Genomic DNA, 16,808 nt, shown 5'->3' on the forward strand with positions numbered 1-16,808 from the left:
CTGCGATGAGGAGAAGCGCGGCCTCTTGCTTTCTGCTGCGTTGGACAAAGGTTCCACCTGAGATATTGCAGCTGCATCGTCTGAAACCTGTCAGGCTGATTAGCTTCCCGTCTCACTGCCCCTCTGCAGGGCATCAGCCTCAACCCTCTGCTGAACAGTCTCCATCACAGTGGCTGGATTAAAGCAACTTTCTATATTTCTTTTTTTTTTTTTTTCTTAATTTGATTAAGATTCACAAAATGTATGAATTTGTGAAAACTAAAGCAAAGAAAAGGCTTTTAGGGACTGTCTTACAGAACAACTGCTTTTATCTACTTGGGTTTGGCAGCGAGGAAATGATATGACGTTGGCTGAATTGCTGTCAGCAGGCTCCCGCTGAGCGCTGGATACTTGTAATAAAGAGACGTATCAGGTATGCACACACACCACTGCCTCAGACATAGAAGCCCCCTCCTGCTGCTCACCGCTGAGAAGAAAAGGCTATCAGGTGAGTTCGGTGCATCTCTGATGGAACAAATAGAGAAATGGTCTCTTAACTGTTGAACATGCAAAATGGAAAGCAGAAGAACAACTTGTTCTCTTCCCTGTCCGATTCAGTGAGGATATCTGGTCGATTAAATGGAAACTTTAATCCTCTAATGGGTGGAAAATTGAATTGCTGACATCACTAAAGACGCCAACCTGATCCCAGGTGTGTAACCTGAACCGCAGCCTGCGGTCCTGATGTTAGCATCACACCTGTATGAAGCTATTCTGGTCTCTCCCTGCTGACAGATGCTAAGTTAATTCTTATTTTATTATTGAGTCTGCTCAAAGAGTAGCAGCCAGATGAGAACGGAGGCTGAACGACGTGAAGGGAGTGTTTGACCGCTCAGTAACTCCATAATCTAGTGGGAGGAAGACGCTGGACAGTCTAGATAATCTGTAATCTGGATGTCTCTGCTTTTATGTTTGTATGTGCATCAAATAGATAATTGTTGGACTGACAGATCTGGACTATTGACACTGGACTGGACTGTTCTGGTCATTTGGGAGTTGCTGTCCGTTTATCCGTCTTATCATGGTGGTTGGATGTTTATTGGTCGTCTTCTGGTTGCGTGTTCCTCCTCTACGGTGGGCTCATGTCCAGAATGTACAGTACATGGATGGACACACACACACACACACACACACACACACACACACACACACACACACACACACAGCAGAGGAGTCATTTCCTTTATAGATCAAAGAAGTGGAAACCAAGATCAGCCGTATTGATATCAGAACATTAGATCCAGTTTTAGATTGTTTTTTAATTCACTCTCCTCTTTGTACACATTTTATTTGCGTTTTGCTACAGCTGAACATTTTACATCCTTAGTTTGACCTTTTCTACATGTGAATAAATCACATGTCGCGTTAATACATATTGATCCACATTACGCTTCTCAGACGTTCACTGCAGAGCTCCTGTCTGAACCCATCAGGGACCAAACAGAGTTGCTCTCAAATTCCATCTAAAATGTTTAATTAGTGAAATAATTGATGTTGATGATTGGTGCTTGCGTCAAAAAGAGAATCAGACTAAAGGTTGGAAGAAAAAAAATGCCTTAGCTCAATAATCTCTCCAGATAAACAGACATTTGAAGAAAGAATGGATTGAATGATGAATTCAGGAGACGGTGTGATTTATTTATTTGCGTGAGAGGAACTTGTATGACTTGCATGGCTCAAGGGAGAGGAGGCACATGAAGACATCAGTGTCTCTGATGAAAGATTTCCCCTGAGCTGTTTACTGCCCCGGACACACTTCAGAGTGAAGGAGGATCCACTGAGGTCCATGAGCTGGAGTGAAGGTATGAGGTTCAACCTGAGGCCAGTCCGCCCCTCCGCCCATCAGGACCCTCTTCCCTCCACCAGTCACAGCTGATCAGCAGCACCACGCCGTCGTCCATCACACTGGAAGTGCTCTGCTGCTGAATTGGCATCATGTCTCGTTAGCATCGTCCCCAACGAGGAGCGGCGTCCACCTTCAGATGGAGACTTTGAAAGGACGAGCTGCTTACTGCTGTGGATGACACACACCAGCCACACATCATCCAGCTGTTTCTGCATCTACAGTATGTGTCTGTGGCACGCACACACACACACACACACACACACACACACACACACACACACACACACACACACACACACACACACACACACACAGAACCTTCATCCACAAATGTCTCGCTGTGTGATTGTTCCTCAGCCAGTGAAGATCTGTCGCTGAGTAAATAAATAAATAAATAAATGCCCGCTCAAATATTCATACAGTCGATTTGTTAACGTGCTCCATGATCATCCTCACGTGCTGCAGCAGGAGGACGATGAGGAGGAGGAGGAGGAGGGGGAGGAGGAAGATGGGGGAGGAGTGATGGATGAGGCAAGGCAAGGCAAGTTTATTTGTGTCACACCGTTCATACACAGGGCTTCACAAAGGCAAAGAAATACACAAGACCACATTTAAATCATAGGATATTAAGAAAATAAAAGTACATTTAAAATACACAAGGCAATTAAAACAGGGCGATCAATAAAGGAAGTTAAGATGATGTTAATAAAAATGCTTTTAGAATAATAGACTTTGAGATTTTGCCATATTGTTATTTAGTGTCCCAAAACACCAACGGACATTATGTCTGGTCAGAGAATCCACACGTCACACTGTTCACAGACAGTAGACTCGCTCTGCTCAGCCAACAGATGATAATCCATGTCTACATGAGAAGAGATGGGCGGAATGAGGGGATATGAGGATGAGGAGGATTCAGGGTCTGCTGCGTCCCTCCTCCTCCTCCTCCTCCTCCTCCTCCTGGACTGCTCCCACTGGCCTCATGAGGAAGCAAAGCTCTCATATTTCTGTTTTCACTCCTAAAGCAGCTCTGCTGACTTCGTGCAGCGTTTCATCTCTGACATACAGCCTCGTACAGGCGCTGACTTCCTGCATCCTTCAGCCACTGTTATTTATACAGAGGTGCAGACTCCGGTGCAGCGATTTCTCCACTTGAATGTACCCTCAGGTGTAAATGTGTGTGTGTGAGTGATCGTCTGTCTCTGTGTGTTGTGAGTCATCAGCAGCGGTCTTCTACATCTGGACCCTGAATCGAGTCAAACGGAATTGATAAAGGATGGATGGAGTTTGAATTTGGTAGACGTTTACATTAGAACCTTTCCAGTGAAACGACATCATTTATGAGTGTTTCCTTGGCGCTCCATCTTCTCGTGAGGGACTGAAGAGTCGCAGGTCACAGAAACCTGAGTTCCAGCTGTGGCTTCTTCATTTTCTCACTGTCAACATCGACCTTTCTAGAGGTTTGGTCGCATTGTTTTCTTCAGCGTGGCGAGTAAAGCGTTCAGCCGAGTCCTCGGCAGCTTCGGTGGTGCAGAACATCCATCCATCTTCTTCTGCTTCGGGGAGCTGATCCCAGACGGCTGAGGACACACTCCAGTCCAACACAGAGGCAGAGGACCGTGCACGATCGCACCGACGCTCAGTTTTTCCTCACATGCATGTTTCTGGCCTGTGGAAGGAAAATGGAACGTATGGAGGAAACTCATGCATGCACAGGTAAACTCTATGTGGATCTGAAATGTTTCCGTTTTGCTGGAGCAGGAACCGGATCCATGAAAGTGTTGCTGCGTCTCTGCAGCTCCAGTTTCCCTGAACCACATCAGAAGAACCGAACCATCTGCTGTGCAGCAATGAAGCTCTAAATCATTGTCATTCTTCATCTTGTTCCTGCAATAAGGCCGAACTGGAAAGTCACAGGCTACATTTCATGTTGCATATAGAATAAATTTGAATGCATGAGGCCATTTGGAGGCCTTTTATTGCATTCAGGGTTTTTTTTTTCCCTCTCCCTCCTCATGTCACGGCGCCCTGGGTGACCCTGCCATTGTGTGCTGAGTCCCTGCAGGAGCAGCGCAATCACACGGTGGATTTTTCACACTGCCAGTCTGGCCCCGGCCCGCCGTGCCCACGCTCTTTATTAGCACTGGCACTCTGCGCTCTGCCTTCATATTGAAGTTGGGGACGGTGGACTGGGAAGTGTCGACGCTGGGCCGGGTGTCGTGGCGGAGCTCCTCGCTGTCCGTCAGCGCTCTGACGGGCTGTCGGATGCTCCTGAAATGAGCACTTTGAATCCGTGCAGTACATAACGGCCCCTCCACCATGCTCCAGCAGCTCTCTGAACCATAACGAGGCAATGAGCTGCGCTTCCCGCCCATTCAGCCTGATTGACTATTGATGTGGAATTGATTTAGTTCCTCCAGAGGGGTAAAAAAAAACAGTCTTCATACATTTCTAGTCAATACGCATCTTTATGGAAGAGAGAATGGAAGTGAAATGAGTTGCTATTGTTTAGCACTCTCTGCTTGGAGGAAATCACCGAGGAAGACCTGAAGCTCTCACAGTTCAAACTAATCCCGCTCTAATGCCCCGTTTACACGTTTTCATGTGAAAAAGGAAGATTGCTGTTAAGGTTTGGGAGTCCATTTACACCAAAACAGCGCCCAAAGCCACTGAAAACGTAAGTTTTAAAAATACTGCAAATTTATTTCCATGGAAACCAGGAAACATGCAACGATTTGAAAACAATCCGAAACAATTCTGAAACGCTGCTGCGCATAAAGGAAACAGACGTCCTGCACCTGTTGAGGGTTTTTCACTTTGTTAGAGCCGTGATAAAAAAAACCCTGAATCATGTCAGGTGCTTTCAGGTGATGGACGCAATTAATAGATCCTTAATTAGTGCACGTATTGGCGGATCGTGCAAGCGCTGGCCGATAGCGCTGCGATTTTGGGTGATGGATATAAGCTACCGATTGCAATGCGCATAATGGATCAACTTCAATGTCAACACAACATGCCAGAGGTGTCTGATGATTTCAAATGTGTTTCCAGTCTTTAGAATGTTTCAACATTTGCATTCCATCCATGTAAATGTAAGAAAATGCCCCTGATTGCTCGATTCTGAGGTATTGTGAGGCTAGAAATTGAAACAAATTTGGATCGAATTGAATCGGTGGAATGAAAAATACATAGCGATGCAAACAGCAGAGGGTGAAGTGTAGTTTTTGAAGCTTCTCTTCACTGATGAACATCTCAACTATCTACATGTTCACACCACTGTAGAGTGGAGCCAGACTATCAGTGCAGAGCTTCGTACATTTTCCCTTCATTCTCAGCTCCAGCATGGCTGTTGTTGAACTTGAGGTACTTCTAATCGTGTAACTAAAGTAATGCAGAGGAAGTTCTGGCTGTGGCCTCAGGAGATTTCAGAGTGATGCTGTGGCGACATTTTGAACTTCTGAAGCCAGAAAATAAAAATGGTGAGAAAATTAAGATCCAAACAATCTGCAAATATTGCAATTAGCCTTTGATTGTTCATGAAGAGATTTTCCTTAAAATATAAAATGATGTACCTATTCAATTTTTTTTAAAAAGACAATAGATGTCTGAAGTGATTCTTTTACAAATAAAAGTAAATATGCCATATTGGTGCCTTGCACTTACCTCAAGAACAAAAAATAACAAAAAGGTAAGACAGCATATAACCAGATTTGGCACGAATGATCAAAAGATTTTTAGCTACTATAATTTGTAAATTTTTGTTGTAAAATATTGTATCGTGGACAAATTGATGATAGTGAGCTCAGTGAATGATTATATTTGCGTTGGTAAAATGCGCAGCGCGATAATCAGATCTATTATTTGCGCCAATAGTAATTATGACAGTGATGATGATGAGGAGGAGGAGGAGGAGGAGGAACCTGGGTGTTTTCTCTCCTCGTGCTGTCACCTGTCCGGCTCGCGCTCCTCTCCCTTTTATGGTCAGACTTCCTTCCTGCGCGGCTCCAGTCGGGCGAGGAGCGCAGAGCGCAGCGCAGCGCGCCTCACTTCTCCTCCTGCATCTCCTCCTCTTCATCCTCCTCCAGCTGCTGAACCGAGCCGGCACTTCTCCCTGGATCATCCGACCCTCCACCGTGTGAATCATGAGCTAACCAAAGCGCAGAGTCGCCCGATGCGGATGATTTCCAGCACTCCGCCGTTTCTCTCCTGCCCGCCGCCGCCGCCGATCACTGTGTGGGATGATCCGCGCTGCCTCCCGTGGGTCGTTTCCACTCCAGCATGGGAACTGCGGTGTCCAAAAGGAAGAATCTGAGGAGTGATGCGATATCTTCCGTGGCCGCAAAAGTTAGGTGAGTGTCCCGGGGACACGGGGGCGCAGCCGGCGGGGAGGTACGGCGGTGGTCCGTGCGCAGCGGAGCGCGCGGCGGAGCCGGTTGAAGAACGATTTCAAACCCGCTGATCGGATCCAAACACAGCCTCAAACCCGAAAAACTGCATCTACTACGCATCTGGATCGTGTTTCACGTGTTATCCAACTTCTTTTAAACGCGATAACAAAAAATACACCAATCTTCTCGGTATATGAACGTTGCAAACCCACATTTCCATGGAATATGAAATAGTTTGAAGGATGAAAATACCTCCTGGTATTCTTACATTATGGATATTGGCACGTATTTTCTCGGGCTGAATACATCATCAGCTTCATAATCACACATTTAAATAACATTATTGGCAAAAAAACAAAACAAAAAAACAACAGTTTTCTGTCTCACTAGATTATTGTAAAGCTTGAGTAAAACTTTAATAAGTGATAATAACTTCCAGATTTGCTTGGTAATTGTGAGCACACTGTAACATATTCACTGTGCAGTGCACTTTATGAAACTCACAGGCATCTGTGGTTCCTTTTCTTTTCTTTATTAACAGAATCCTAGTTTTAGCGCATGGTTTCCTAGAATAGAGCAATTTCTACTGGAAGTTTTATGGTAAAATGTTGAATACATGAGTTTTGGACCTATTTTACAACAATACCCGTAGAGCTATCAGGCAGGAACACACTGTACAAGAACCTTAATCCTCTTTGACAGTTCAGCTCTTTGTCTGTAACCACATATATTTGATTTGACCAACTTACAGGAACACAGAGATGGAAACCTTCATGTTATCTAAAGATTTGCACAATGTTTAACTTTTTTATAAGGCTGATAATTTCATGATTAATGTATAAGTTACAATATGCTAATAACACCATGAAAGATTAGCATGAAAAACTGATTTAAAGCCCAATATCTTCATCATATATTTAGCCTGATTTGACCAGTTAACCTCAAACGCATATTTTTCAACTGTATTAGTACTTGGAGTGAACCCACACACACACACACACACACACACACACACACACACACACACACACACACATGCACACACACATGCACACACACATGCACACACAAGGAGAACCTGCAAACCTAGTCAACGCCCGCTGTGAGGCGAGAGTGCAAACCACTGCACCACAGACTGTCAGTCAGAGCAGACAGACGCATTGAAGAGGCCACCTGGGACTTTATTAAACTGTGAGGGAAATTTTAATGTCGAGCCAGACCTGCTAAAAAATAAAAAAATTTAAAAAAATAAAAAAATCCAATAAGTGAATAAACAGAGAGAATAAATGGTGACTTAATTGACGTGGAATACTCCGGGGTTTCTGCTCCAGGAAAGCTTTTTCCATTTGTTGAAGATTAAGTGCTTCTGAAAAGCTGTTTTTTCTTGTAGAGATGCATCGATACCGATACCAGTATTGAGTATCGGCTCTGATACCGAAGAGTAGCCACACTCAGAACAACCCGGCGAGGGTTATGTCACGTGTCAGCAGCGTTGCAGCAGGTAGACAAGAGAGGACGAGCGACGTCCGTAATTCTCTAATATTTAGAGAAAAACAAAAGAGAGTTGGTTCAATACCAGCAGCTTGATCAGCAGAGACATTTGGAGCAGCAGACCTGGCCTGATGTCGCTCAGTAGTTCAGCTGCTCCACTGATCCAGGAGGGTTTCACTCCGATGCTACATGCTACATGCTACATGCTAAGGAGTTTCAGGGCTCACACACCGAGGATGCTACAAGCTAAAAGATGACGAGCAGCGAGCTCGGTCCCTCGGTCTGCAGTCTGCAGGATGGAAAGCTACCAGATCGTGAGGCTGGTGGAGCTGTAGGTGATATAAAGTTAGGCGATAACTCCATCAGTTATGCTATGAGGGCAACGATACGGAGTATGGATCAGGCTGAAAGCCATTGAATAAGTCGTTAACGATACCCGGCACTTCGATAAAGCGGTCAGTGTCTCGCTGCTTCATTCTGAACACGTTTCTTTGAACCACAGTGTTTTGCTTCGTCTTCTGTTGCTCGCTGTAAATAAAATGTTCAACCTTTTGGCTCTAATGATGCATGAACCTCCAGCTGGAGTCGCCGTACTTGTGAGTCTAATGACATTTAACTTTTCGATGTGTGAGTCATGCGATGAAAGGTCTCGGGTGTCACGGGTGTCAGATCACTGTGTTCTTGATCCGAAGGCTGCAGGATGACTAATGTACATTATACGGTGGGAGATCCGCTCCGTGTCGCCCACTTTCTGAACTCCCGGGAGGAACGGAGCGGCGGCTGCTGCTGCTGGTCAGGCCTGCGCTGGGCTTGCAGCTCTATCCGTCTCTGTCTTGCTCCGGCCGTTTATCGGCTTACGGCGTCCCGCTCTGCCTCGCCTGCTCTCACTTCGCTCCCCATAAATCACGCCGTTCGCAGCCAAAGTCTCCGGCGCACGTGTGGAGCGCGGCCAAAGCGCTCCGTGCGCCGCACTCCAGTTGACGAGGAGATTAATGGCTCTTCGGTGAACAATAGCACCCACCACCACCTTCATCATCATCCTCATCATCATCTTCCTCATCCTCACCACCCGCTGAAGCCAGACTGGGATCTGTGGCGTCTCCAGTCTGTCTCACCCTTTTTTTTTGCCTCCTTGAGAAATCCAAGCCAGTTCTTTGTGTGTGAACAGCAGTGCAGCGGAGGGATCAGTGAAAATAGCATCTTCTTCTCTCCAGCGACCGGCCATAACATTAAAACCACCCACAGCTCCAGTGAGCAACGCTGGTCTCTTTGTTCCTGCGAGTGAACATTTTGTCCTCGAAGTTGAGGACAGTGGGTGAAACATGTTGTGTAAGGAAAAGAGGTGAACGATGACAGGGTCATGCACATGTAAGGCCCCTTTGCACAGTGTTTGCATTTTTGTTTGAGAGAAATGTTGTGTTTCCACGGCAACATGGAAGTCCGAGGAATCGGATGCAATGACAGGTGACACTAAACTATGAAACTGGTGTACGGGTATCGATAAATCCAGTTGTCCACTGAACTCTTGGTGAATATCCGGAAACGATAAAATATCAGCAGAAACAAACCAGTGGCTGACATGAAGTACAGTTCCACCTGAGTTTTCTACAGCATGTGATAACCATTTGTGGCCAGGTGGACCCAGACGTGGTTCCAGATGTTAGCCTGGAGGTGTTACCGAGCAGAGCTCCACAACCTTTTCTGCACCGCTGACCAGTTTTAAAGTTCCCCACAGAGTGGCAGGACGCTGTGTGGAAAAACCTGAACGGTGTTTGAAGCGCAGAAAAGAAGTGCTGAGAGAAGAGAGGTTTTTCAAATAACACTCAATACAGACTAATGGAAATTAAGATTTACATTTTGAATGCCGGTTAATGTGCGATCCAACAGCTGCCGTCCCTCAGACTGCTGCAGAACTTCTTTTTGGGTCTAATAGAGAACTGTGAGTAAAGAAACAAAACAAAACACTGCAATACAGTTTAGGTTTGAGGCTGCAGAGCTGTCCACTGCACACAGCTCCCACTGGCAGTGGAAGATCTGATGGATCCTGTTTTCTTTTGACATTGCTGGTCTGGGAATACACGGCAGCAGGATGCATTCTGGGAAGAGGTTGATCCTGTGGAGGCATGCTGCTGAAACTCCTCTGTGTTTAATGCATTCTTCCTGCTTCTGCACGACTCCACAAACACGAAGCTCCTGAGAAACCCCAACAGTTTTGCGGTGTGTTGGAGCAGGCAGATATCTGAAACAGGACAGGAGATGCTGAAATTACAATCAGATTTACACAAGCCTTTTTCAGAGTATTTGGCACATAAGTGGTAGATTTTCAGAGATTACTCATCTCACTCTCTTCAACCAGCAAACCGATCAGTGATAGCTTTAAAAAGTCCTGTTAATATGCGCCGTGGGTGTTCTGGCTCAAAATACCAGAAAAACAAGCAGTTTACCAAGAAAACCAGCCAAGAAGTGACGGGTCAAGCCTCATCGTCAGGTGTGTTGCTGCAACCTGCCAGAAACGACTCCTGGCGCTGCTTTAAGCGGCTCGTCGTCTTTGAGTTCCAGCCAGCGCGGCTTGTTAACCCCTCAGCATTTATTCACTTTCTCACTCGGGAACTTGAAGAGTTTTGTTTTCTGGCTCTTGGAGGGACAGAAGTTCACCGAACATGGAATCAACGGGCACATGTGACCATAGGAGGCACATCCCAGAGTCTTTATCGTTAAGTTAAGGTGATTCTATTTGGTAGCTGGAGATACATCTCTTTGGATTAGCCGTTGACCCATCATGATGAATCCAGATTGGATTTCTTCTGCAGCGAGCTCTCCGCCATTAGAAAGTCGGGATGGTATTTGTGTTTGCTTCAGGTGTCTGAGCTGTTTTTCTCTTCACGCTGAGTCAGACACCGGCCAGCGTTTGCAAACACCAGAGTGCCGTGAAGAGTTTCACAAATAACACCTTGCAGGATTACTGTGGGGAGGAGATATTCCTCCAGATATTTGGTTTTGGAGCTTTCAGATAATACCTGTGGGCCGGCGACAATCTGTGATGGGAGCAGGTGGAGAGCAGCCCGCTGCCTCGCTGCCCTCGGGCTGAGCGTTAACCTAGAATTAAACCGCTATTCCACTTCTATTAGGCGTGATGCTTTGACTGCGAGTGGCGTCTCGCTGGCAGAGCCCAGTTCATCAGGGGGGGTGGAAAGCAAGGAGCACGGGAGCCAAAGAAGGACCACGCCAGAATGAATCTGCATTTGAGAATTGGCTGATCTGAAACTCTGGTTTGCATTTCACGCCTGTGCACGACTTTGCAGAAAGGGCGAGGCTGAAAAAGTGGAGTAAAAACAATTCTGAAATCAGCTGTGATTCAGTCGGTTTCTGCACCGTGACTCATATTTCACATTTACTATCAAGTTAACCAAAGTTTTAATGGAACATTTAAAATGATAGCTTCACTAATGTGAGTAACACGGAAAGAAATCACATAAAATCTCACTGAAAATAACGTTTTGTGTTTGAATTGAAATATAAACAAAATCAAAAAGACTTTGAAAAGTCACCATACTGTTAAAAAAAAACACTAAAGATCATGACACCCCTAAAAAATGCTGCACACGTTCTTAAGCCAACTCTTAAAACCACACAGTGTAGAAAAAATGGATCAAATCTCTCTAACAGTGTAATTATGGTACGGTGCAAAATTACAGCAAAAAGACAATTAATGATACATTATACTGTAGAAAATATGTCACTCTTAAAATTTCTCAAGAATTCACAATATTAAGTCTTCCACTGTAAAAAAAAAAAACATCACTGTAAAATTTAGAGAAAACTAAGAAGTCACTGTTGAAATCACAAAATACTTATTTGTCATGAAATTTGTTATTGAAAAATTCAAGATATCATAAGTACTATAGAAACAATAATTTAAAAATAACTACATACAGAAAAATACAATTACAACAAAAATTCATTCTTCCATTTAAAGAAATCGGAAAATTTGAAACTACTGGATATAAAAAAAACCATCAAAATGTAAATAAATATATGGTGATAAAACAAAAACTGATTAAATATAACAAAATTGTGGGAGGTCACAGAATTTATTTCACTCTCAAAAAAACAAGTTAAATCATGAAATATTGTAAAATACAGATGCAAGCATCCAATGCAGATAACAAAAAAACATTCTATGCCACTGCAAAATTAATCCTAGTTTTTTGAAGATGACTGATGTAAAACATCCTACTGTTGTGTTTAAATGTATTTCCCTCTCCGGACTCTACAGGAACAGTGTTTTACAGTACATCACAGTGAAACAGTTGTGTTTTTCTTAATTGTGTGTTTACTGTCTGTTTGCGGTGGAATGAGTTTTGCTTGCTTTGTTTTTCGATGCCCGAGGCGTTCGGAGACGGGCCGCCTCGCCTCCCCGGTCCCGTCCATGACAGATCTTTGGAGAACGGCACGCCGGAAGCGGGCCGTCTGCTCCGATCAGCTGCTCGATGGGGAAGATTACGAGCACTTTGGAGCTAATGTCGCTTTTAATATTTCAGCAGCGTCGGAGTCGCTCCTGAAAGGAATCGCAGAGCACAACAGTTTTCAGGCTTTAATAGTTTTCACTTTGGAGGGGGGGAAATGTGATTTCACGGCCACGTTCCCTCGAGGCCGAGTGACCAGCAGCCGCCACCTCCTCCTCCTCGCTTCAGCGATTAGCTCCAGCAGTGCAGTGTGGATATTGGTGATAACACATCTGGTGCCCCTCATTGGAGAAGAAAAGCACAAGACTTTCATACCACACTGAAAATTAAAAAACAGACGTGAGCGGACCGTTTTAAAACACTGAAACCTGCAAAAGACAGTCTGAATATCGCAGTGACGGTCATACAATCCACATAAATGCTCAAGAACTGCACTCAGCTCGCATCTGATTTAATCAGGATGTGGACACTCTTGTTGGAATCAGCGTTAGGACATTTCCTCAGTCATTCCAGGAACAATTAGAAAACATGAAAAACATTGTCTCCATTTCAGCATCAACATTCGGTTCGGGCTGTTCGGGGCGTTTCCAGGAAGCATTGGGCACATCTGTGAAAAAGCATGAAAACTGACACACTGGTAGTTTTCGATATGCCGAAATCAAATATCCTGTGTGCCAAATCCTAATTTGAATGTGGTCGCCATATTTGGCAAAACAAAATATTTGCCACCGAGAAGTTGATTTTTTTCATTTTTAGTGAACAGAAAGATATTCCTATGGGTTTTCACACCACAAAGTTTAAAACTGATTTCAAATTGACTGAAAAATTGACAAAAATCATCATATTTGAAATATCCAAGATGGCTGCCAAGCCAAAAATGTAAGTTTAATAGAGAAAAAAAAATCATAAGGGTTTGATATGAAGAATTTCATGTATTTTGTATGTAGCTTACAATTAGAGTATAAGTGTGCCTGTTTTCATGCTTTTGCACAAATTTGCAGATTCCTCCTCAAAAAGACCGGACTAAAGGAACAGAGCCCAACAATGAACCCAGGAAAATCAAATGTTTGGTCCTGTTTGCACAAAGTCTTCAAGTGAAAACGGAAAACCTTGTTGCTGTTTTCGGTAGGGATTCCCAGATACCGATACTGGTATCGGGTACCAAGCAAAAATGCAACTTTTCCGAAACGATGAGGCAGGACTGAGAAAACTGAGACGTTTCAGTCACATTTTGGGAGAGTTCCTCGAACAGCTTCAGGTTTACATTAATCCAATCACCTGGAATGCCTCGGTTCAGTAATCTCTGGGAGATTTCAGTGTTTACTGAAGAAGCTGGAGGTGCTTTGTCTCTCAGCCCATCCAGCTGCTGCTCTGCACCACCTTTAACAGTGACATTAAAGAGATGGTCGGACATTTCGGTAGAGACAGAGAAAGGGAACAGTTTGTAAACTCATTGCATGGGCCACCGGGTCGTTGTAGTCTGATGGAGACGGTTTGAAGCCCTCAGGCTACCTCCTCCTCCTCCTCCTCCTATATTTGGTATTACTCAGACGGGTGACGACAGTTTGTCTCCCTTCAGCTCCTCGGGAGCCGAGCGCTTGACAGGACTGTTGTTTTTTTAAAGACCCAGATGGTTCGGCACAAAGCAGAGTTACCATTAGCTCTGACAAGCTGCAGAAAGCTCTCAAGAAATCCCAGTGAGGGAGTTCGCTTTTGGCGGATCGACATGCGACCCGTCTCTTTTCTGAAGCAAGTCTCGGAGAAAAGAAGTTCTTCGCATTGTTTCAAAAACAATGAGAAATATTTCAGTCGCTTCAGTTCCTGTGCAATAATAATAATAATAATGATAATCAACAACATAGAACCATTTTTTTATGTTCAAATAAAGGAGAAGGAGGTTTAAACTTTCTATTTGGTCCCTTAACTTATTGTTTTGCATTATCGTTTTTAGAAAAGTAGTTTTCATGCCAGGCCACAAGTTGGCTCTGTTGGTTGTTTTTGTGATGAAACCACACACACACACACACACACACACACACACACACACACACACACACACACACACACACACACACACACCAGCAGTGGTGAGCTGAGCAGCGGACTCAGAGAAAGTTGCCATTAGCCTCCCAGCCTCATCATGAAGCCGTTTACGTTCTCACATATTGCGTTGTAACATATTCCTTTAACGGCCGCGGCGTCCCGCCATAAATTACATGCAGGTACTGAATTCTCCAAAAGATTTATGTGTTTGCTGAAGTACAGAAAGCTTTCCAATTACATCTGTACCGCTGGAACAGGAGGACTGAGTCTCCTGGGTTTTCACACTTCAATTCAGTTTATTTCTTTTCTTTCTTTAGTTCATGTAGAGTCAATAATAACTCTGTCAAGAGGCTTCACTGAGCTCCCAGCCGGGATCATGATTGAATTCTTTTGACTTTCTGTATGGTTTAGCTCATTTTGCTTTGAGTCCGTTCTGAAGTATTTTCTTTTCTTCTTCTTTTAGCGTGTCAACAAAGCAGGTTTTTGAAACTTGGCAAAAATTTGAAAATACATTGACAAAGTTTTATAGCTTCAAATCTGTGAAAAAGACGACATTCTCTCAAATCAGACTTATTCATAGCAGACCCTGGAGTCAGTAGAAGCCCTACCCCACCTAATTTGGCACTTTTATAGGTACCGACTGAATTCCATCGGTACTCCCAAGTACCGATTAACATAAAATCAAATGGAACCATATTTTGGTACTGGAACGCATCCTTGTGACTGAGGAAGTGGAAGAGGAGGGAATTTTCCATGCCGGACCTGAGCGCAGCATTGCAGCATAAGAGCATCATGACGTCAGTAGCTAGCGTGTCAACAAAGCAAGCGTGACTAGAAAACACTGGAAAGTACAGCTCCACTTTTTAAAACACGATGCAAATTACGCTCACTGGTGGGAATAATTCTAATCTTAGGAAGCTCCTGGTTAAGAACAAGATGTTTCTCAAGGCTGAGGAGTGACCAGCCTCAGATCTACAGCTACAACTCCTGCATTTGGCACCGTCAGCACGCTAGCATCCATTAGTGACTCGTCGTTTGCAGCCAGCAACAAATGAACATTCATTACCACATAAAAACACACACAAGTACTGTAAACTGGTACCGTTGAGTACCGGTACCGATTTCCAGTGACGTCAACTCACAGCTATGAAATTACTGAATCAAAGATATCAGAACCGTGACTGAACTAGAACTTGTTTTTGCACATTTCTCAACTTAAATCAACTGTAACACACACACGACGGTAACTAAGTGAAATTAAATACCAACTGTCAATATAAAACCAGTTTTACTTATCCGAGACAGAAATGTTACAAAAATGACAGATATCGGCTGTTACCAACATCAACGCGGATATATTGTGCATCTCGCACCAGAAAGACTGATGTAACGGAGATAAATAACCATCATAGAGTCAGTTCTATTGCAGTATATCAGGAGATCCGGTACAGACACTCATGCCTCGTCTGCAACTTTAAAGCGACAGTGTCGTCCGTTTGCCGAGCAGTGAAGCAGATAAGTGTGTCAGTGATATTGTTTGCTGGAGCTCCGGTGAAATCGGCCGGCACACTGTGTGCACATGAGCCGGATCACAAACAGAACAGGTATTGTTCACAGCGGGCTGGTGGGAATCGGCAGCTGTGAGGCGGCAGACGGCCCAGAGTACGAGGAGACTCATGTAATTACAGGTTCTACTGATGACGAGCAGCAGTGTTATCGCAGACATCACAGGTTCCAGGCAAAGATTCCACTGCCACCGAAAGAACACAGACCTGATAGTAAACAGAGAGTCAGTCGCCGTTGTGAACAATGCCTTGCTTAATCACTCAAAACATTGACGTCATTACACTGTTGAAAAAGGCGGCTGTAATGGTCACTGTGCTTCTCTGACAGCTGGATGTCAGTAAATAGGAAGTACAAGCCTAAATTTAACTGAATTTACTTCAGTTAGTGGGGGGGAAGATGCTCTATCTATAGTGTAGATGTTTGCAACTGGCACTCACATAGACCCTAAACACCTCAGTCATGCTCTTATGAAGACGATTATAACTGTGAGACTGATTTTCACTATCAGTTCTTTGCTGATCTCGCAGCTGTTACCTGTTATTTTGTAGCCTGTTATTCTCAACAGGATGAATAATGAGGATAATGAGCTGTTCTGCAGGATAGAGACGTCACAGACGGACGCCAGTCATCGTCCACTTTGTAAGAAAGGTCATGAAATCATCATTACCATTTGCTGACCTTCAGCAGACTGAAGGAGCTGTAACATCAGTGAAGGCCCCACCCCCCCACCAGACGCCACCTATGTTCCAGAGACGCCGTCTGACCTGTAATTGACAGCGAGCTTCTGGTTACTTTTAATGAGAGCCTAATTAAATATGGCGAAGGTCACACAGAAGCCTACAACCAAGTCTGGGACTGTCGTGTGTGCAGTCGTACTGTACGGCGTGCGTTCCGCTGAGGCGTTTTGGGAACGTCTCTGAAATTGCGTTGCTGACGAGGCCGGGGACAACGGGACGGAAAGTGGCAAAA

General features: G+C 44.4%; 1 protein-coding gene across 1 annotated transcript in view; it reads left to right on the plus strand.

Annotated features, from left to right (window-relative positions):
* The first annotated feature begins 6,133 nt into the window (after positions 1-6,133).
* The window catches only part of LOC115398722 (NMDA receptor synaptonuclear signaling and neuronal migration factor-like), a 58,343-nt gene continuing 47,668 nt past the window's right edge, over positions 6,134-16,808 (plus strand). Inside the window, 1 exon segment of the mRNA XM_030105646.1 lies at positions 6,134-6,234. Within this exon segment, the coding sequence (XP_029961506.1) occupies positions 6,164-6,234 (71 nt within the window). The 5' untranslated portion in view covers positions 6,134-6,163.

Source organism: Salarias fasciatus, chromosome 12 (assembly GCF_902148845.1).
Source record: "Salarias fasciatus chromosome 12, fSalaFa1.1, whole genome shotgun sequence".
In the NCBI taxonomy this organism is placed as follows: Eukaryota; Metazoa; Chordata; class Actinopteri; order Blenniiformes; family Blenniidae; genus Salarias; species Salarias fasciatus.